At 39.9% G+C, this 19,814-nt stretch overlaps 1 protein-coding gene across 1 annotated transcript; it reads right to left on the bottom strand.

Moving 5' to 3' along the window:
* Positions 1-8,786: 8,786 nt before the first annotated feature.
* LOC143111271 (ubiquitin-conjugating enzyme E2 D2) lies at positions 8,787-19,576 on the bottom strand. The gene is made up of 7 exons (XM_076273464.1): positions 19,365-19,576; positions 16,856-16,919; positions 16,480-16,511; positions 12,912-12,989; positions 12,114-12,219; positions 9,723-9,816; positions 8,787-9,612 (listed from the first exon to the last, which is right to left on the bottom strand). Exons 1-7 carry the CDS (start codon positions 19,386-19,388, stop codon positions 9,567-9,569), a joined length of 444 nt encoding a protein of 147 aa, XP_076129579.1. The 5' UTR covers positions 19,389-19,576; the 3' UTR covers positions 8,787-9,566.
* Positions 19,577-19,814: the final 238 nt, after the last annotated feature.

Raw genomic sequence — 19,814 nt, 5'->3', positions numbered from 1 at the left:
TTTGTTCTTTGTTTATTTCGGCTTATTTAAGATTAGAACTTTTAATATCTACGTTTGTGGATATGGCTATCCGCGCAGGCTTATGTCCGCGTGCGCTGTATGCTCCATATGATATTTTCCTGTATGAGCCAAACTTGATATTTCGTCATACCTCTTTAAGACTGAACTTTCCTTAACACATTCATGCCTCCAATGGATTTGGCTGTCTAACAATATCAATTGACTTCACGTGGTCTTTTGTTGACTTTTATCTCAGCAGATTTCTGCTCAGTTTGAATGGGCCTATTAACTGGAAACATGTGACACTGCACTCTGACATTACAATATTACATATTGTAATATTGACAATAATTGTAAAAGCAATTATGTATAAATTATTAATTTAAGTGATCATTTTATTATGATAAATTCAGTCTAAACTAGGTGGGCGGGGGCATTTTTCATAATATGACTAGGCAACTCCTAAAGAGCTGCACCACGACATTAACGTTTTGTCTAATGAGAAATTAATGCTGCGTCTTAATTTCGAATAGCTAAACTTTAAGTGTTCGTATTGCTTGGGCTGAAGAGCCATCGAAACCAAGTAATGTTTATCCATGACCGTGCCTGTCGCTGTGCTCACATTGCTATTCTGCAGCATGACTCTACATACAACGGTGCTCCGCGACACTGTCATTAGTGTCCGAAGCGCTAGGCTCCGCATCTCGTTCGACATGTGAGTCCACTCCACCTCTTTGGAATGTCCTGTCTGCTGGCAGGCGGCCAACTGAAGTGTGTGGAAATGACACCGCCAGGGCGGCAGAGATTTTCCTTCATTTCTCTCCTTCCCGATCGCAGACGGGCTGACATTGGCTAGAAAGTGGAGCAGCTCGTCAGGGACAATCAATGCGAATCGATCGAGCCGTGCGGTTTGAGGCTCCGAGCTGGAAAATAACGCGGCAGCCCGAATGCGTGCGAGGGGAGGGGATGTTCTACCAATACCAACAGTTGCAGCCAAGCTCTCTCCCGCACACATAAACACCCCCTCGCAGAAAATAGCCTATATTCACCATGCTCAGTAAGCGCCAATCAACCATTTAATTATAATGCGAGTTTATACGAGGATAGCGCGATTTAACATTTGACATTTAAGGCCAGAGGTATGTTGTCCGTTTTAGATAAATAGTTTTTTTGAATTAACTTAAATCACCTCACGTTTTAGTAGACCCATACTGTTACAGAAACAAATAACTTAAGGTAATTAAAATAGTCTTCCTAGTCAGTGGTAGGCCTATTCTGTGTTCTAAGAGCTGTCAAAGTTTAGTTTGGTTACATTAATGAATATAGGCTTCACAATAGCCACTCATATAAAACAGGGTTTATACCCCTTAAAAGGGATTGATTTTACTTGAATTTGCTGCTGAAGATACATGCTTCAGGTAGCCTCCTATAAACAATATTCAAATGCTTTGTAAATATGTTATAAACATGTAATAACGAGAAGTGTAGATTCACATACTAGCCTATGTCTGACTTTGGCTTACCTGACAGGCCTGATTAACCCTGTTTATGCATATCATATCCTCTCTGAAGGTAAAACGCAGTTTTTGTATAGGCTTTATGTATGGCCTGTGTCTAAGCTATGACCAACTGTGACAATATGGTGTATGGATGGACTGTGACTCTGTCCAGGTCATGATTGGCCTGGCGCTATATTAAACTGATACATTTCAGTCAATTGTGACCATTTTTATGTAGGTGAAAAGTGTATTATACGAAGTTATCTGACAATTGAATAAGCCGAGAATGCCACGTAAGGCTAGTTTCGTTTTTCCCCACTGGCATATTTTTGTAGTTGTGCGTTAACATGCAGCGGCTTCGTCAGTGAGATAAGCACACAATAGGCGCATCCAGTCCCTCACGCGCTGGCGTGAATAAATTGGACACGCATTGCTCCGTAATCCCCAGAGTCTCCACGGTTCTGGCAAAGAGCCTGGACCCACTGTATCTTACATTAAGCAGACGTCAATCCTCTCGGCCTCGTTTCACTTCTGAAAATCATTTCCATGGCGAAGTGCTTGACCGCTCTCTGCGGCCAGACTGAAGCCAGGACAAAGAGGGGGAGGGGACAATAAAACCATGCCAGCAGTTAAGCTAAGTATAACTTGAAGTTGCTGTTTTCTGGGGTTATTATAATTACTGTGTAAACAGTGTATTTGACTCCTTAACATGGGTTGATATTTGGTACTTCAAGAATATTCATGTGTCCATCCACTATGTTGCTATAATTCCGACACCACCCAGAGGGAGGACCTGAGCTTGCTTCACTTTACAATGCCCAGACTCACCACATTCTTCCTGTCCCTTCCCAGCTTGACCACATTCCAACTACTGACCCTAGGCATCAGCCTCTCTCTCTCTCTCTCTCTCTCTCTCTCTCTCTCTCTCTCTCTCTTTCTCTCAGACTCAGGGTAAGGATCAAGAGGTGTTTCAAAGGTGTGTTTACTATCAAGAGTGAACTTGATAGTATTAATTTACTTCAACTAACCTATCCTACAATAACAACTCACCAATTATTTTCTTGTTTCTTAATTCATATGTGCTTTGATGTGCCTTGACGATATTAATGACTGAAAAAAAAAACCAAGAATATTTACTTACACAGATGGGGAAACTGTAAACTATTCAGGTTATTTTGAAGTTCCAGTCCCAGAGTGATTAGCATAGGGACTTTCCGAATAGAGAGAGCCAACAGTACACATGTGCACATGGACAGCACACAGCACAAGAACAAAAGTGTGAACACACTCCCTGTGATGAAAATCACGATTTGATTTCTCTTCTCAGTGACACTTTGCATCTATTGGTATTTGATTAACGGGACAAGTATTAAAAGTAAGAAAGGTTAACATAAAAAGAGAACTGTAAGGTGAAGATGTTTACTCTGCTGTTTATGTGTGTATGCATATATTTTTTGTGAAATAATGAAGATAGAAAGAAAGAGAGAGAGAGAGAGTCATGGGTAGGAGGGAGCAGAGAGCTGTGACACAGGAGACATTGTGGTGGGCATGCAGAGCCCCGAGGCAGCGGCCACACTTGGCTCTTTGTTGTTTTCTCTCTGTGCGAGACGAGGCCGAGGCCGAGCGCTTTCCTGCGAGCGTGGGGGGTGGGGGTGGGGGTTACTATTACACGGCCTCCTTCTCCAGCTGCACACATGACCAGCACCACAGGAGTGCCCCTAAAGACAGCCCAGAAAGACTGGACAGAGAGAGGGAGGGGGGCTAGCGAGGAGAGGGACAGAGGAAAAGGAGAGCGAGTGAGAGTAAGTGAGAGAGAGTGAGAGAGATGTCCGGTTTCTCAAACACTGAGGAATGTTGCAGCCTCTGCAAGCAATTCAAACTGACACCTCTGTCCACCACACTACCTCTGCCCGTTGACTCAACACCCTCTCACGTAATCCCACATATTCACCGAAACACTCGTCCATATCCTGATCTTTTCATTACCCTGCCATGACTTTGATCATCTTTTGCATCTTTTGCATCACTTATTTTTGCTTTCTAACATTCATGCCTGTGTGTCGAACATATTCTCCCTCTCATCAGATTTGTTATTGCTCTCCGCACGTCTGCTCCCCCACCCGACCCCCACCTGGGCCCCTGCTGTGGCCGGATTTTGGGGCATGTCCTGCCACGCCAGTCCTCTCCTTGGAGCATATGGCCGACACAGTAAAGCGGCCTGGCTGACTGACAGGGCTCAAGGCTCTCTCCTCGTCTCTTGCCCAGCAGCAGAGGAGATGAGGAAGAGGAGGTCGAGAGGTGGTGATGGAGCAGGCAGAGGTGTGACTCATCCAGTGTGACTCTTACCTGTCTCATCACTCTGCGAAAAAGCACCGCAGTGGTCCACATTTCAAATTACCTTACGTGTGAAATACTTGCCTTTAGAGCTGTCCCAATGCAAACTATATGTGGGGGGGGGGTCAAAATACTGATCATTTGAATGGTTTCACAATACAATATATGTTAAAAAATCATGTTTCATAAAAAGACAAAATGGGTTAATTAATAAACATGTCAATATCTAGTTTTGAAAAAGTAGCAAATTGTTGAATAATTTGCTTAAAAAATATAATAAATGTGCCATGAAATTCAAAGCTGATGAGGTCAGTGAAAAAACAGTAATGTTAAAGGCAGCATTAGATTGCCACCTAGTGTCAGAGGTTAAAATTACAAGATGTATGGTGTCATCTAATGAGGTTGAAGGTACAGTCAGTGATTGTATGCAATTTCAAGCCCATAGTTCTTTGTCACATTCAGGAACATCTCTTCACCATTCGCTAACTGCCCATCCCATGAGTACACTGTAAAAATATAAATAAATAAATAAAAACAGAGCAGCCTGACTCAGCCGGACTCAAACCTGTAAAACAGTAGCACCTCAAATCAGGAGTCTGCTCAGTCATCAGTATTAATTCTACTAGACTTACCTGCAACCTTTGGTACTGTAAACCATTCTCCTGTCTACACTGTCTGAACTGGGAATTTCTGGGAAAGATCTTGACTGGTTTGAATCCTACCTTAAATGGCGTTCTTTCAGTGTGTCTTGTATCAAAGTATCATGACCTGAGGATCAGTATTAGGGCACTATTTACACCACTTCCTTGGGTGAGACAATTCGCTCCCATGACTATCATTTGACTATCACTGGCTGCTATGCTATGCAGACAACTTTACCTGTCTTTACCACCTGAGGACTGTTTCCCATCAGATTTATGCATGCCTGATATTTCAGTCTGGATGACAGACCGAAACCTTTAACTTTGATTCCTCTTCACTAACCCCAACTAGATTGGCACGTAACTTTGGCGACATAATTGATGACCAACTTAATTTCTTTGAGCATGTAACCTGAATTGCAAAATCATGGTTTGTCCTTTACAACATCAGGAAGATCAGATCTTATCTGATACAAGATTCCACACAACTTCTTGTGCAGGCCATGGTTATCTCCAAACTGGACTATTGTATTTCACGGTTAGCTGGCCTGCCTGGTTGTGTAGTAAGATAGTTCAATCAGCCAAAGAAGACACATGTAACTCCTCTCCTAGTTACTCTACATTGGCACCCCATAAAAGGCCTTGGCCACACTTACTGGATCTGCTTACGGCTATCTCAATTCTATGATCCAGCTGTACATCCCCAACCACTCACTGCGGTCATCTGATGAGCTGTTGTGTCGACCAGCCATAAACGCTAGATCAAATTCTAGACTCTTTTCCTCAGTGGTTCCTCGTTGGTGGAATGAGTAGCCCAGTGCTCTCCGTTCCTGTGATTGTTTAGGCCCAAAAATTTACCATTTGGGGGATATAATTGAATTTATATTGATCTCTCCTAATAGGCTCATCAAACTGAGCACTTGTTTAAGCAACTTTCAGTGAAAATATTGCAAAGTCATCTGCTGACAGTGATGTAGCTGATGGCAGTGGTGGAGGATTGATAAGAGACTTGAAAGTTGAACAAAGTTGTCTACTGTCAGTTGCGCTCTCAATCTTGCTCTGATAGTATATCTTTTTTGCAAGTGTAACAGTGAATGGAAAAAGATGATAGCAAAGACTGGTAGTTACTAAGATCATTTCCATCTCTGGATTTACTTCATTTTCTCTCAGCAGCTCTAAGTATTAGGCTACTATTATTAATATAATAGTAACAATATCTAGCTGAGTGATAAAATTGTATTTTTTGTAATTACATCACCTTTATGGAACTATCTTGTTTCTTATATCAATTAACATTTGTCAAAATGCTGTTAATAGGAAAAAAAAAACAACAGTGCAGGCGCAAAAATTCAAAATCTAGACGCATGTAATTTGCTGCCCGGGCTAGTCTAGCAACTCTCTGTTGGCTTGCGAGTTGGAAAAATTAAACTTTGATAGGGCCAATCACATCGTGTATAGAGTCGTTAGGCAGGCATAATGATTGATGGCAGAGTTGCAACAATTCGGCGTGAATTCCCTGCTACTTGAAAACAAGGAAGATGGATGTTTCTGTTGGCGAACAGCGTGACACGAGTTAAGCTTTTTTTAAGTTGGCAAAAGTTTGATCTAGTCAAATTGCAGAGGGAATTTGAAAGACAACCGATTATCCCGTCCCTCGGACTGAGCACTGCAACGGGGAGTCCCCAGACCCTACATTTTGATGTGGGTCTGGCTCGTCAGGCTAGAATTTATATTGAGTTTTTGGGAAAATGTCTAAATGTCATGTTTTAATCTGTTTAAGTTAAGGTACCCAATTTATTTGAACTGTATTTTAACCTGTAAGAGGTTTATGTTTGAAGGAAATTTGATGATTTCTTATCTTTGACAAATATCTGACAAAATTATATATTTTTAATGATTTAAAATTGTTAGAAAAATACTTAGGGTTTTAAAATCATCAGTTATTCTCTGTAAATATGTATTTGATAGAAAAGGACAGTTTTTTGCTAAAATGACACTGTTTTTACCGGAAATGTCCCCATAGCATAGCAAAAAGTGCATAGCATAGACAAAATTCAACATGCCCCAAGTTTTAATCTGTTCCAATAGGGGTTCTGACCAGTAATCCATGGAGAAAACTTTGACCAAAAAATAGGCCTAATGTTTCCAGCAGATGACCTGTCTAAATGGGGGCAGCCTGCCCCCCAAACAACAACAAAAAAAAAACACTGGAGGGGGGAGATACCTCTCTGGTGTAATTTGTTTGGTGTCTCTTTGATTGAAATATAATGTATGTTGTTTTAGACAAAGGCATCTGCTTAGAAATATAAACATATGCAATGTCATATGCAAAAGATGACTGCACCTTTAAGTGTTTATACATAACTCATTGGAAAAATTTTTTTATTATTATTTGGATACTTCTTTCCCCACAAAGTTTGACATATTCAACCATAGGAGGCACATCAATCATGTTTTTTCTCCAGTTATCTCATAGTTTTGCAAAGTTTCATCTAATCAAGTATTGAAGAGAACACTATTTTGGGGTGTGTTTAATTACCCTCTAAATGAAGAGCACAAAAGGGACAGAATAGTTTTTCAGTCTGCTGCTTCATCAAAATGTAGAAAGGGTAGAATTGTGAGGCCATAAAGCCAAATATCCAAGCAACATCAAGCCTCCCAGTGGACACAGCAAAAGCACCCAATACTTTCTTAAGCCACAGGTGTGAAATTATTTCTTAGCCGTGAAATGAGACTGGAAACCAATAAAGTTAGTGGAAAAATAAAAACAGTATTTTCCAGCAGTGATAGGCCTTCTGATTGTTGTTGCTCAGTTTCAACCATTTCTGTGAAATCCCTTTTGGTTACTCAAGTTACTACAGGTATACTCAGTACAAGCTGCCAAGATCTTTTCACATGAGAACACCACATACAAGATGAAAGCAAAATGTCACTGAGAAACCATTCTGAAAATCCATTATTAGCTCATAGTAGTAGTTGAAGTTAACTTGACTGACACCTCGGTAACTTCACAGCAACTAGTTATCTTTTTAGAGATAAACAAGGTGAAAAAAAAAACGATCAAAATTCAGAAAATAATCTTGCCACAGTTGTCTTGGAAATCATATCCATGTCAGCCAAAATGAAACAAAGTCTAAACAAAAGTAGTCTTGGAATTTCCCCATTTGATATTTCTATTAAGACTCATGCTCAACCTTTCAGAATCACAACATTGCTATGTCTAGATTGTATACATTCAGGCATCTTCTGACATCTGCAACTTGTTGGTCAGAGGTATGACCGCACTGTCAAATGAAGGTGAATTACTGGCATCCAATATGTCCTTAAAGGGGAACTATGCAGTTTTTTTTTAAGCTTAATTTACCTTAACAGTGCTCTAAGCGATGCCACATGTTTTTTTAGGCGAAAACATTTTTTGTCACTTACAGCAAACATCACCTTACCATCCGCTAGCTGCCTGTGTCCTGAATACACTGTAAAAAAACGCGATCTCTGTTGACAGCCCAGGCTCCAAAAACGGCAAAAATAACAACCTGGGCAAATCTAGCCCATAAAAACATAACAAACTGTTGCAGCAAATCACAGACGAGATGCTCGTTTAGGAGTTTCAATTGCACGGGAGGGAGGGGGAGGAAGTAGCGAGCTAGCACTCCGTTTTGTCAACAGAAGTGACATTACCGAGCATCGCTTAGAGCATCTTTAACCTAACAGCTTTGGAGTCATTGGAATGGTTATATGAATTTTTCTGGGGTGAATGGTGGCTGTCTCGCTTCCCCCTAGCGCCTGTGAGCGGAAAAAACAGCCTTGCAACTTTGGGCCGACGGGCTGCCAGAGTCAGAAAGTCTTGCGGTTGCGATGTAACGAATTGCTTTACTTTACACACATACACGCCAAGCACGGTCTAAAACAAGGTAGCGATGGAGTTTCTCAGACGTTCGTCATGGCAGAGCCGGCAAAAAGAAGCAGAAAGAGAGTAAACTGTTGTCGGAGGAACAGCGAAAGAGAAAACAGCAGACTGACCGAGCGAGGAGTGTCGTAAAATATATACTCTGAAGCTATAGGGGGAGCTCTGCAGAGAAACCTGTGAGCAAAAAGCGAGAAACAGCAAAGAAACTGCAAAAAATGCATAGGGTGCCTTTAAAGTGCTCACTCCATAACTGCATCGACTAGAAAAAGTCAATCAAGAAATTATTTTTTTCTTCATCCATAAAATGCTAACCTAGAGAAAATCTATGCAGCAGTTAAGAAGTCTTTGATCTACAAACCTTCATTACTAACATTTCAACAAACATAATTGCAAAGAAACAAAACCTACATTTTAAGTAATCATTTTTTTTATTACACAGTTTAATCAACACACAAGCTTGACGAGCTCTCAGGTAATTAAATATACAGATGTGTGTGTCTGTCAGGACTACATATCCTTGCATATCCAGATCGATAGTAAAACAGAAAGAAAAAAGGGAAAAAAGTGGGAGTGAAAGAAAAAAAAGCCACTTGACAAAAAAGCTCGACAAGCTGAGGGAAATAAAATATGTCGAAGCTTTTTCATTCAGCTTCAAATGAACGTGCTTCAATTCATGGTCCAAATAAAAACTCCTTTAGATGGCAAACAGGGGTGAGAGGTATTCTAACTCATAAGTAACTAACAGTAATTACTGGTATAGGGTGTGACCATATTCAACCAGCTCATTATAAGATGCATGTGTACACCCCACCAATAATAGAAAAAGTGTTTGCCGTTCCTTGTTGTCTCATGTGATTCAATCATTGGTGGAGATAATGACAAGACAAGAGAGCGAGAGGGACCGGGAAGAGGGCAGAGGAATATTGGGATGTGTGCATGTGAGTGAGTGTGTGGGGGGGTGGTTGGAGGTAATACAATTTGCAATTGGAAATATGTACAACATGGCTTGGGCAGAGTGGTGGGCGTGTAAAAGATGGGAATGTAGGAGAAAGATGGGGAGGAGAGGGAAGGTGTGGCTCAAAGAAAACACTTAATGGAAACCAACATAACTTCTTCCTCTTCATGGTCAATGTGCCTCTAGTCCTCATATATAGAGGCTGGTCCTTGAAATCTCCTGCCCCGAAGCTACATTGCATACTTTTGTGTCCATTCCCGAGCTATCCTGTTGTACCTGTAATCAGGAGGAGAACACAAGAGTTGACATGAATCTGCACTTACAAAAATAAAATCCAGATGATGGCAGAACTGAAGGAGGAAAAAGAAGAAAGAAAAAAAACATACTTTTCCCTGTCTGTCTTGTAGATGCGGGCGATTTCAGGCACTAGGGGGTCATCTGGGTTCGGGTCACATAGCAGCGAGCAAATGGACAGCAGAACTGAGGAGAAAGGGAAGGAATTAGAACAGTATGCTAAAGACTGCAACACATGTGAGCATGTAGATGTTTCATCCAACATTTCGACGCAAATATTCTTGATATGGTTCCAGGGAAGACGGATGGAAAAAAGATTGGTTTGGTACGTGTGGACTAGCCCTTAGTCTGTGAAGATACAACGCAGATCCACAGATCTGACTAGATTTATGTTTATGCAGTCATCCTGAAAAAAGCTAGCAGTGACATGAAAGCATGGCGACAGTTTTTTAATGGTAGTGGCAAAAAGTGAAGCACTGCACCAGTGCCTATAGGCTATGCTGCGGGTGGCGGCTCACTGGTATTTTTTTTATTTATTTACGTTTATTTGACAGGGACAATGCTCAATATATAATTGGGCCAGATTATAGCCACAAGGCTAATTTTCATCTGTTGTACCTGGACAGGAGTTGATGTTAATCAAATTAAAAGACAAAATGAATGAGTGGGGGCAATGATCCAACACACACATCACAGTGATATGTACAGAGTAATAACATTGAGTAATGAGATGGGAACTAAAAACATGAAATAAGATGAAAATAAACACAAGAGACAAGAATCAATGAATAGAAATGTGCACAACGTTGGTTTGCTTTCAACCATTTCTTAAGGCCTAATTTAAAGGTGGTGAATGTGGTGCTTTGTCTAATAATGACAGGGATGCTATTCCACAACTCTGATGTTTTCACTGAGAAAGCGGTTTGGCCAAAGGTGGAATGCCTAACCACACTTGTGCAATCACCCCTAGATGATGCTCTTGTGGTCCTTATGTTACTTGTGGGTCTACAAAGGCTCACAAATTGTTTAAGGGGTGGTGGTGCAAGATTATTGATCATTTAAAAAAAATAAACAGGTGTTTGAAAAGAAAAGAAAATTGTCCAAGGTTGTATGCCTATTGACAAGATATTTTCATAAAAATGGCCTTGGGACTGATTAGACCTGGATTCTACAGTACATTACTTAATACACTACAGTGGGTCACCTTGCTCTGGAGGTCAAAATATCAGTGACGAGAGCTAGATGTGTGTCAATCTATTTTAAATGTGTGCATGAGGCGATATTACAACAGCCCCCCCCCCCCCATCATACAATACTGAAAAAAGGGGTGAGCTACCTCTGTGGTGTGTTTCATTTGGTTCTTGGCTAAAATATAATGCATGTTGTTTTGGACAAGAGCATCTGCTAATAAATTTGAATATAAACATAAACACAAACAAACGCGACTTCCTGCGCAATGGCTGACTGCACCTTTAAAGTAGTAGACTGCAGTAGCAAAGTAACATTAATGCTAACAGACTGTACTTTGTTTGTTTACATTCTTTTCCCCCTCACCATTGTAGACTCAAACTCATTTCCACAATACGCTGACTGATAATACTGGGAGAATAGCGTCTCTAAAATTGTCTATGTCTGCTTGGAACAACTGGTATTGCACTTTGTAACCATGTTGTCCCATCCAGGAAAATTACCCTATTTGTCAGTTTTTCGACACGCTGACTAACTCCTTAGTCATTTCCCAATGTGCTCTGAAACATTAGGCTAAAAGGCAAATACAAAAGGTAAAAAGGGTAAATACCTATTCTTACACTGAGAAAATGCATCAGAAAAATGCATGTCATCAAAGACATCACCAAAATGCATTTCCTGGTAAACTAGTTTGCTTTTTATCAGTGCCAACTCTGTCACAGATAAAAAGGCTCTTTGCTTTTAGTCTACTAGTTTTATACATCACCTTATGTTGCTTTAACCAAGTTTTTATAATTCAACCAATTAGAAACATCTGAGAGGATTGTCTCCATTTAACTTGCTTAGCAACTGTACCTGCAACAATAACTACATGCAAACCTACCATAATCTAATTCTTCTAAATATTTTTACATTTTCTAAAAAGTCTGAACACATTTTGTAGAGAAACAACACAGGAGTCTATTAGAATCATAGACGGACAAAATCATTACTATACTGAAATGTCTTTACTCTTTCACACTACCACATATAGGTTCAAACCTGTTCTGCTTCATTTTTTGTTTTTAAGTGAGTACACATAGGACCCTAATTTAAATGTCAAGCAAAGTGCAAAGTTCCTCGTGTATGTATTAAAGCTATTGTGTAGCATGTGGGAGCATTAAGCTGTTTGTGCTTGTGATCTTGCTGATGTTATCAAACTAGTTAGTTACCAAATTAGCTTTAGTTAGGCTTTTAGACTTTGCCCATCATTTAAATTATGGCCAATTGTGTTTTCCATTCTTGTTGTTCCTCACCTTTGGAGATGGTAAGTGCTGGCGACCACTGCGACCTTAAAATATCCAAACAAATGCTGCCATTGCTGTTAATGTTTGGGTGGTAGATTCTTGTGGTAAATGCAACCTAATGAAAACAAAGATTTTGCATGATCACCTCAATATGGATAATACAGGATATATACATAGGACAGTATTTGTTAACTTTCACAACATGCATAATCTGATATCAATTAGCAGTCTGATACAACAAAGCCAGTGTTGACAACCCCTGCAAGTTGATTGGCCAGTCACTGGTCTGATGTAATGTTACACACATTCCATTTTTGATTACAAATATAATCCTTCTATTTATAAACGGGTGAATAAGTACTTTGAATCAATTGTTTGCATAAACATACCAGTTTTACAGAAAAGGGAGTTTTTCGAGGCAAAAATACATAAAGGGCCAATAAAAATGTCCCTTACATTACATTACACAACACACTGGTTGTTTCTATATCCAGAAAAAAAAATAAAGAGATATAATTTCTGCATTTTTAATTTGGAGATATTTGGAATATACACAAATATTAAAAGGCACATTTCCTTCCTTTAGAAGAGGCAGCGAAGATAAAGTGGGCAAATAAACAGTTAATGGACTGATGCTGGCACTGTCCAATTATAGTGAAGTGCTTTAATTGTGCTGCCTTTCATTTGAATGCCAGCGTGATCCAATTTTAATTAAAAACTAGTAATCCCATCTAGTAATGTTGCATCTAGCAACCATCTGTACTTGGAGGTGGCGTGGTATGGATATGGTATGGTCATGTACCTTACCTTTGGTGGTTTGAAGGGGTAGTCAGTGGGGAAGTGAATGGTCAAGAAGAATACGCCACCTTGGTATGGACTGTCATTCTACAATAGGGAGAAAATATGAGAGAGTTACTTTTCATAAACACATGTCACTTGCTGGGGGTAAATGAATCTTCACGGAAGCTTTGACATTACCCAATGTAGAATCATTACAGAGGGTTGAACTTGGGGTCCTTTGAATTAACTGGCTTTTGTGCCGGTCCCCATTCCTACTTTTTGTTAAGTTTTATTTTAACAAAGTAAACTACCTCTGATAATTAACATGATTAAGGATGCACCGATGCTGGCATCGGGTATCAGGGTGATACTGTGCTCATCCAATTCTCTGATGCCACGCATAAATATCACATAATTGCACCCTTTTCCCTAGTGTAAAGTAAACTATAACCACCCATCCAATGCAGGAACTTTTGGGATTTTTCAAGGGTCTAGGAACATGTACAGATATGACCCATTTTCTTGTAATTTCTGTCTTTCAGGTTTTTCACCGCCAAGCATAAACTATGGACCCTTAAGGTGCTCTAAGAGATGCCATGCGTTTTTTAGGCTAAACATTTTATGTCACTTACTGCAAACATCACCTAACCAACCGCTAGCTGTCTGTGTCCTGAATACACTGTAAAAAAATGTGATCTCTGTGGACAGGCCAGGCTCCAAAAACGGCAACAAAAACAACCTGGGCAAACCTAGCCCATAAAAACATAAACTGTTCCAGCAAATCACAGATGAGATACGAGTTTAGGAGAGTTTCAATTGCACGGGAGCAGCACAGGAGGGAGGGGGAGGAAGTAGCGAGCTAGCTCTCTGTTTTGTTTGAAAGTCAACAGAAGTGACGTTACCCAGCATCGCTTAGACAACCTTTAAATTGATGTTGACTATAATTTTGCTCTTTGATCCGTGATGTTAATTTCAAGCACAACAAATTGATGTATTTCTCCAGTGGCAGCACCAACATTGCATCAGTACTTGTTGTAAATCACGTCATAATAAGGTCTAGCAGAGGGGTGGCTAACCAGTCCAGCATGAAGAGCCCAAAAAAATTAGCACTCAAAAGAGCCACACAACAAAAAAGATGCCCACACTACAACAGCACTGCGCCTAATGAGACATACAGTTTAAATAGCTCTTTTCTTTTTCATTCAAAGTGAGACACTTGGCAGTTGCTACAAATATTAATTTTCAGGCATTAATTTTCAAGCCAAAAAATGATCTGACACATCATGAAAGATGAGGACACATCACACATTTCCCCAAACTGAATGACTTATTAGCATGAGCAATGCTGCAATATAACAACTGATATGATGCCAATGTGACCGTCGAGTGTTCCGTTAATTTTCGAAAAGAAAATGAACAAAAAGAAACCGAGTCTGCTTCTCTGACTGACCTTTAAACATCAGTGTCTTTTGGAAAACTCTTGGGAAATTTTCAGGTTTGAAGCTTCATGCATCATCTGGCATACCAAGTCCCAAACCAACATGTAGAACATGTGTTTTACAGTGTTATTTTGGTTACAGACACGTTATGCTACAAAAAGACAAATCCTCATTTTGAATATCCTGTGTTCCTCTGTGTATTTGCGCTTGGCTTCAGGCTTTGTTTTCCTGATTGCAACAGTAGCATTAAACCTGACTAGATTCCTATCCATCACATGACGGTAGGGCTGGGATAAACGATTAATCTAGCGATTATTTTTTCGATGCATCGATTAATCTAACGATTAATTTTTTCAGTCCGATTCGATTATCGATTATCTCACCATTAATTGACTAATGGCAATTTATACATGTTGATTTACATATCTGAATGAAAAAACATGAATTCCTTAACATTGCAATATATGGTTATTGCTCTTAAAATGAGTAACGAAATTGACAAGCAGCTGTAAGTAAGCATGCTAAACTCGACATCCAAACAGTATTCTAACGTTAAGCTTTGAGATACTGCTTGATTGCATAACTTAACTTAGTTCAGTCTCCTCAATGTAATGTTGTGATAAGACCTTAGCAGAGTTAACTTTAATGCAGCAGTTTTGAACAAATTTGCGCAGCATGGTCACGATGCTACGGATTTAATAGCAATTTAGCCCACCGTGTTCTATGCAATGCTTCTATGTTGCAAAAACAATCCTTCAGCAATCGTGAATGAATATTTTGTTAAATGCACATGCAGAGGAGGAGCAGCGGGTTCGTTACGAGAGAGAGCGGGGCGGGGCAAGGAAAGGCTGCGTGCATAACAAGCGCAGCTCAATGAAAGGATTTTGTCTTATCTTTAATTGAAATAGTACAACATAGAACATCAATGTGTGGGAAACACTGAAGGTGTAAAATTAAAAATATTTGCCGGCACGTGTTATGCTTGATATTTACCCACTTGCTTTGCTACTACACTCCGGCGCGGTGTTTTGGGTCTGACGAATCGACGCGCATATTTTGCGTCGACATATGTTTTGCGTCGACGTCATCGATTACGTTGACACATTGTCCCAGCCCTACATGACGGTAAAATTATTTTGCTCTAATCATTGGTAGCCTAACCATTGGTAGTACTGTCAAATAATGAAATGCATTTTGATTTATCAGAAATATATGTAAAAAAATAAAAACACTTTTAATCAGTTCAGCAGCCACCGCACAAGAGGAGGCAAAGAGTTGCATGTGCAGGTTCTCCACCCCTGGCCCATACATGCTTAATAGTTTTTACGACTAACTTGTGAAATAATGCAGCCCATTTTCCAGCAATATCCACTAAGAACAATAGAATTCCAGTGTCAAGTGCCCTAGTTCAATAGATCTGCGTCATTGATGTCAGAACAGAGGCCAATGTGGTGTCAGGTTATAAGTTTATATAGCAGTCGACGTTGAACGCTTGAAGCTGTGCACATATAAAAATAAATGTATATAAAGACAGTGAGCCAAGCTAATGTGGAAGTACAGGTTTTCAATTTTGTATGAATATGGTGAAAGTATTCTGCAGTAAATAATTTGCTGTAAATGAAAAGTTACTTGGATCGATCTATACACTATCCCAGCCAATCAACATGTTGCTTCAGGATCATGGAGAGGAGCAATTTCATTGGCTCAAATATCAACATTTCTTCAGAAGTGCAGATTAACTGTTAGAACTATAACCTTTATTATACTCACAAAGTACTCAGTATATTAATGGCCATTTACTTTTTGGTGCATGTCAAATTATCCAGCTATAAGACCAAGGGAATATGTTTTTATTTGAGAGCAAAACATAGTTATTAAGCATAGCGTCAGAAAGATTCATTTTAACATGGCTCTTTAGACGTAAATATTATGAACTGACAAAAGCCTGGAAGACGCAGAAATAAGGTAATCAGGAGAGACAAAAGGGGACTACCAAGAGAGGACATCCCAGTGGATGGTATATCATTTTATAGCACTAAAGATAAACACTGTGTTTAAACAAGACTACTCAATGTGCTTGGCTGGACAGTTTGGCTCATCTTTAAGGCCATCTTTCAGCTTCAAATTTCATTGAGGTAGAAAAAAAATACACTTACTGGTCCCATAATTGTTGCCTGCCAATGGAACACTGCAATAACCATGGAAAACAGTTAGAAGTATACCATACATAAACAATAAAGAAACATGCTATCCAGAAAGTGTCTTTTATGTGCATATGTTGTAGGAGAAACACTGACATGTCTACAAATTGTACAGAAAGAACCACATAAAATGGCAATTAAGTGTCAGGGTGAAGTTCAATGACATTGTACGAGCATTCTGACTGTGGTTAAGCCATTAGTCATCAAGTGAGCTTAAAAGCAGTCTAGGAACCTGCATCATGTAATGTAAAATTGCACAGCTGACCCAGTGTAATTACAACTCAACCCACGTGTATTTAAATCGAGCAAAATAAAACGGGCAGTGACTTACTGTCATCTCCTACTGGTCCTGCTGAACACTGCGCCGGTGGATCCCGTGCCAAATCATTTAACTCCTAAAGAGACAACACAACATAGAGAGATTACAACCTTAAGCCACTGTGGCAAACTACCTCTTTCCTTTCCACATCTTCAACTGCTTTCTCTTTCTGCTTCTATAAATGAAAACAATTTTAGGATCTAAATTAATTCCATCATTCATTTGCATTCCATTCATTTTCAAGGTAACCATCAAGTCTTTCTGGCTGGTCAAGGGTCAAGAAGAATTATTCCTCTAATCATCGCCTCACTGCTAGGCCTGAGCAACCTGATGAGTAATGACAGGAAATGCCTGGTTAAGGTTACAGCTGCTGCTAAATCCAGAGATTCAAAACTTCTGAGACTAACCTCTCCGTCCCGTCTTTCCCACCAATCACGTGTGCTCTTTAATCTGACTGCCAACCTGTCGCTCAAGGTTACAGAGGGAATATCTCTAATGCTGCCAAAACAGTTCAATAAGCCCGATTTACACAAAGCTTTGAGGACACGTCCATATTTAGATATGCATTGGAGAAAAAAAAGATACATATTGTTTAAATCTGGGGTTTTTAAAAATCTGTCAAGGGGTATAGTGTGGCAGAATGAGTGACAAAGCTCACAGTAAAGTGCCACAACATCTCAGTGATGGGAGGGTCTAGATGGCCATTTGAGGAGTTACATGAAAGGGATTGTGACAAATATGTGGTTTGGGCTTTGAAACAGCATGGTATGATCAAAGGTGCACACATGTTGCATATGCACCATATTTTCAAGAGTTGTTATAGTGGCTAGATTATCATCTCACTATGGTGCACTCACTGTATGCATCATCATCATCATGGGTAGTTCTAGACTTCTGGTTCTGGACACCTATAAAGTATCTACCTACATATCTGTCTATCCATCTCATCTTACACACCGGAAGATAAGGTAGTAAACCACCACAAAACTTACGGTACTCATCCATGTAACTAACAATGAATAAGTTTCTATACCATTAATCCTTTCCATACAGGTTCAATATGTCAAGCATAAATAGACTAAAACGACGTCTGATTTATGAATCCACTTTGCAACGTTATGACGTTACGATGCAACTTTAATTTCTTGTTAGCTATGCACGCAGGTCGAATGTGAAGGCATGTGGCACCCAGCTAAGCTGCGAGCAATTTCAACACCTTCTTGTAATGTTATTAGTTTCCTTTAACATTTCATTTAGATAACGTTAGCTTGTTAACTGGCGAGTTAACAGACCGCTAAGGTTAACGTTACTTCTGCAAATAAGCTTGCCATCATAGGTATCGAAAACAATCGTATAAAGATCCTTTTTTGTTCTCTAGTGACGTGACAATTGCCAACTTGCTATCTAAATAACGTTAACGTTTAGGTTATATCTGCTAATGTTACAAAAAATGAACGATAGCAACCCATCTCGACGTTGGCTAATACATGATGGTAACCCACTCCAAAACTTTAACGTTAACGTTTAACGTTGCCCGGTTGGCTCCATGGAAAGTTGATTGTCAGCTATCGTAGGCCAACGTTAATAACACCAATCCGCAACAAACGAAACAAGGAATTAAACTAGCCTTCAGAAACTGATGGGTCGCTAGTAACGTTGGATAATAACGTAGCTAACGTTAGTGGCTAGTTATCCTAGCTTATTTGAAGAACACCAGTGGGCCGACGCTAACTACTACCGCATTCTGAACAGCAACTCCTCTAAGCCAACAAGCATTGCTTAACGTTAAGTTTAACGTTACTAAAGTAATACTATCTAGCATCAGTTATCGATCTAAACTTCACAGAAGTCACTGATAGATCGTGTGTAACTGGCTACCGCTACACACCCAATAGTGCTACAGTAAACGTCTCAAAGTAATGAGGCTAGCAAGAAGCTTGGCAGTAGATTCTATTTGTTGCTGCCTCGTAAACAGGCCACAGACTGTTCAGCAATGTGCTAACAGTTGTATTGCTACCTAGCCAAGTTCGTTAGCTATCGTTCCCTGACAAAATATGTTTCAATAATTGCTAAGGTAGCTACGATGGCATGTACGCAGGCAAATGGCACATTGACAAAGTTTCCTTGGTGTCTAGGTGGGCTAAACTAACAAGTTAACTGTAGATAGTGTCATTTCAATGCGTATGCTAATACCATCTGCAACGCTACTCTGAGGCTAGGGTTAGCTATGTTACAGCTTTGTTAGCGAGATGGTTGATGCTACAACCTCGCTTTAACGTAACGTTGGTTTAGTTTATATAGCTGCTACACCTAACACGACCGACCAAAATGCTATAAAACTATAATGGTACATACTTACTCGTTTGTGTGCACATACTCAACGAGTAACGTATGCTATATTGTTTAAGTTACTAATAATGTGACGTTTACTAAATAGGAACTACAGGCCTGTGCTATCTAGTACTAGCTTATTATGCTAAGCAATATGTGTAATGTGAGCTAGCATAAAGTTAAACCTTACCTTGTGAATTCTTTTAAGAGCCATTGTGTTGTTCTGTCGCTGTCCCTGGGAAGTGCTATTTATATTCTATTAAGCGAAACCCCCTGAGAACAACTGAATAAACCTCCAAACTGATTTAAATCCACGGAGCAAAAGCCGGGCAGTCGCCCTATTTTAGAGCGAAACTGAAAGATACCGATGTGACCGAAGTTCTTCAACCAACAGCAGCGGCTACCGCATTACTTCCAATGATGATGCTGTAGTACATCTTCCGCCCTTGAATACATCCGCCAACGTGCCACAAGCGCGCGCAAGATTCTACAGTCCAACTGAGGCCATTATGGCTACGAATGGGAGGAGATGTTTCTTCATTCCCTATAAAATGAAGGCTTCATACATATTAATAATGCAAGGAAGTATTGCTTGCCTATTTAGGGAAAGTCGTTTACGCTACGCAACACTGGACTACAG

The sequence above is a fragment of the Alosa pseudoharengus genome, unplaced genomic scaffold, assembly GCF_046254945.1.
Source record: "Alosa pseudoharengus isolate Yale_2024_CS ecotype anadromous, Long Island Sound unplaced genomic scaffold, YU_APseudo_1.1 YU_APseudo_1.1_scf_8, whole genome shotgun sequence".
NCBI lineage: Eukaryota > Metazoa > Chordata > Actinopteri > Clupeiformes > Clupeidae > Alosa > Alosa pseudoharengus.
The sequence above is the reverse complement of the archived record's forward strand: the minus strand, read 5'-3'. Positions and strand labels throughout refer to the sequence as shown.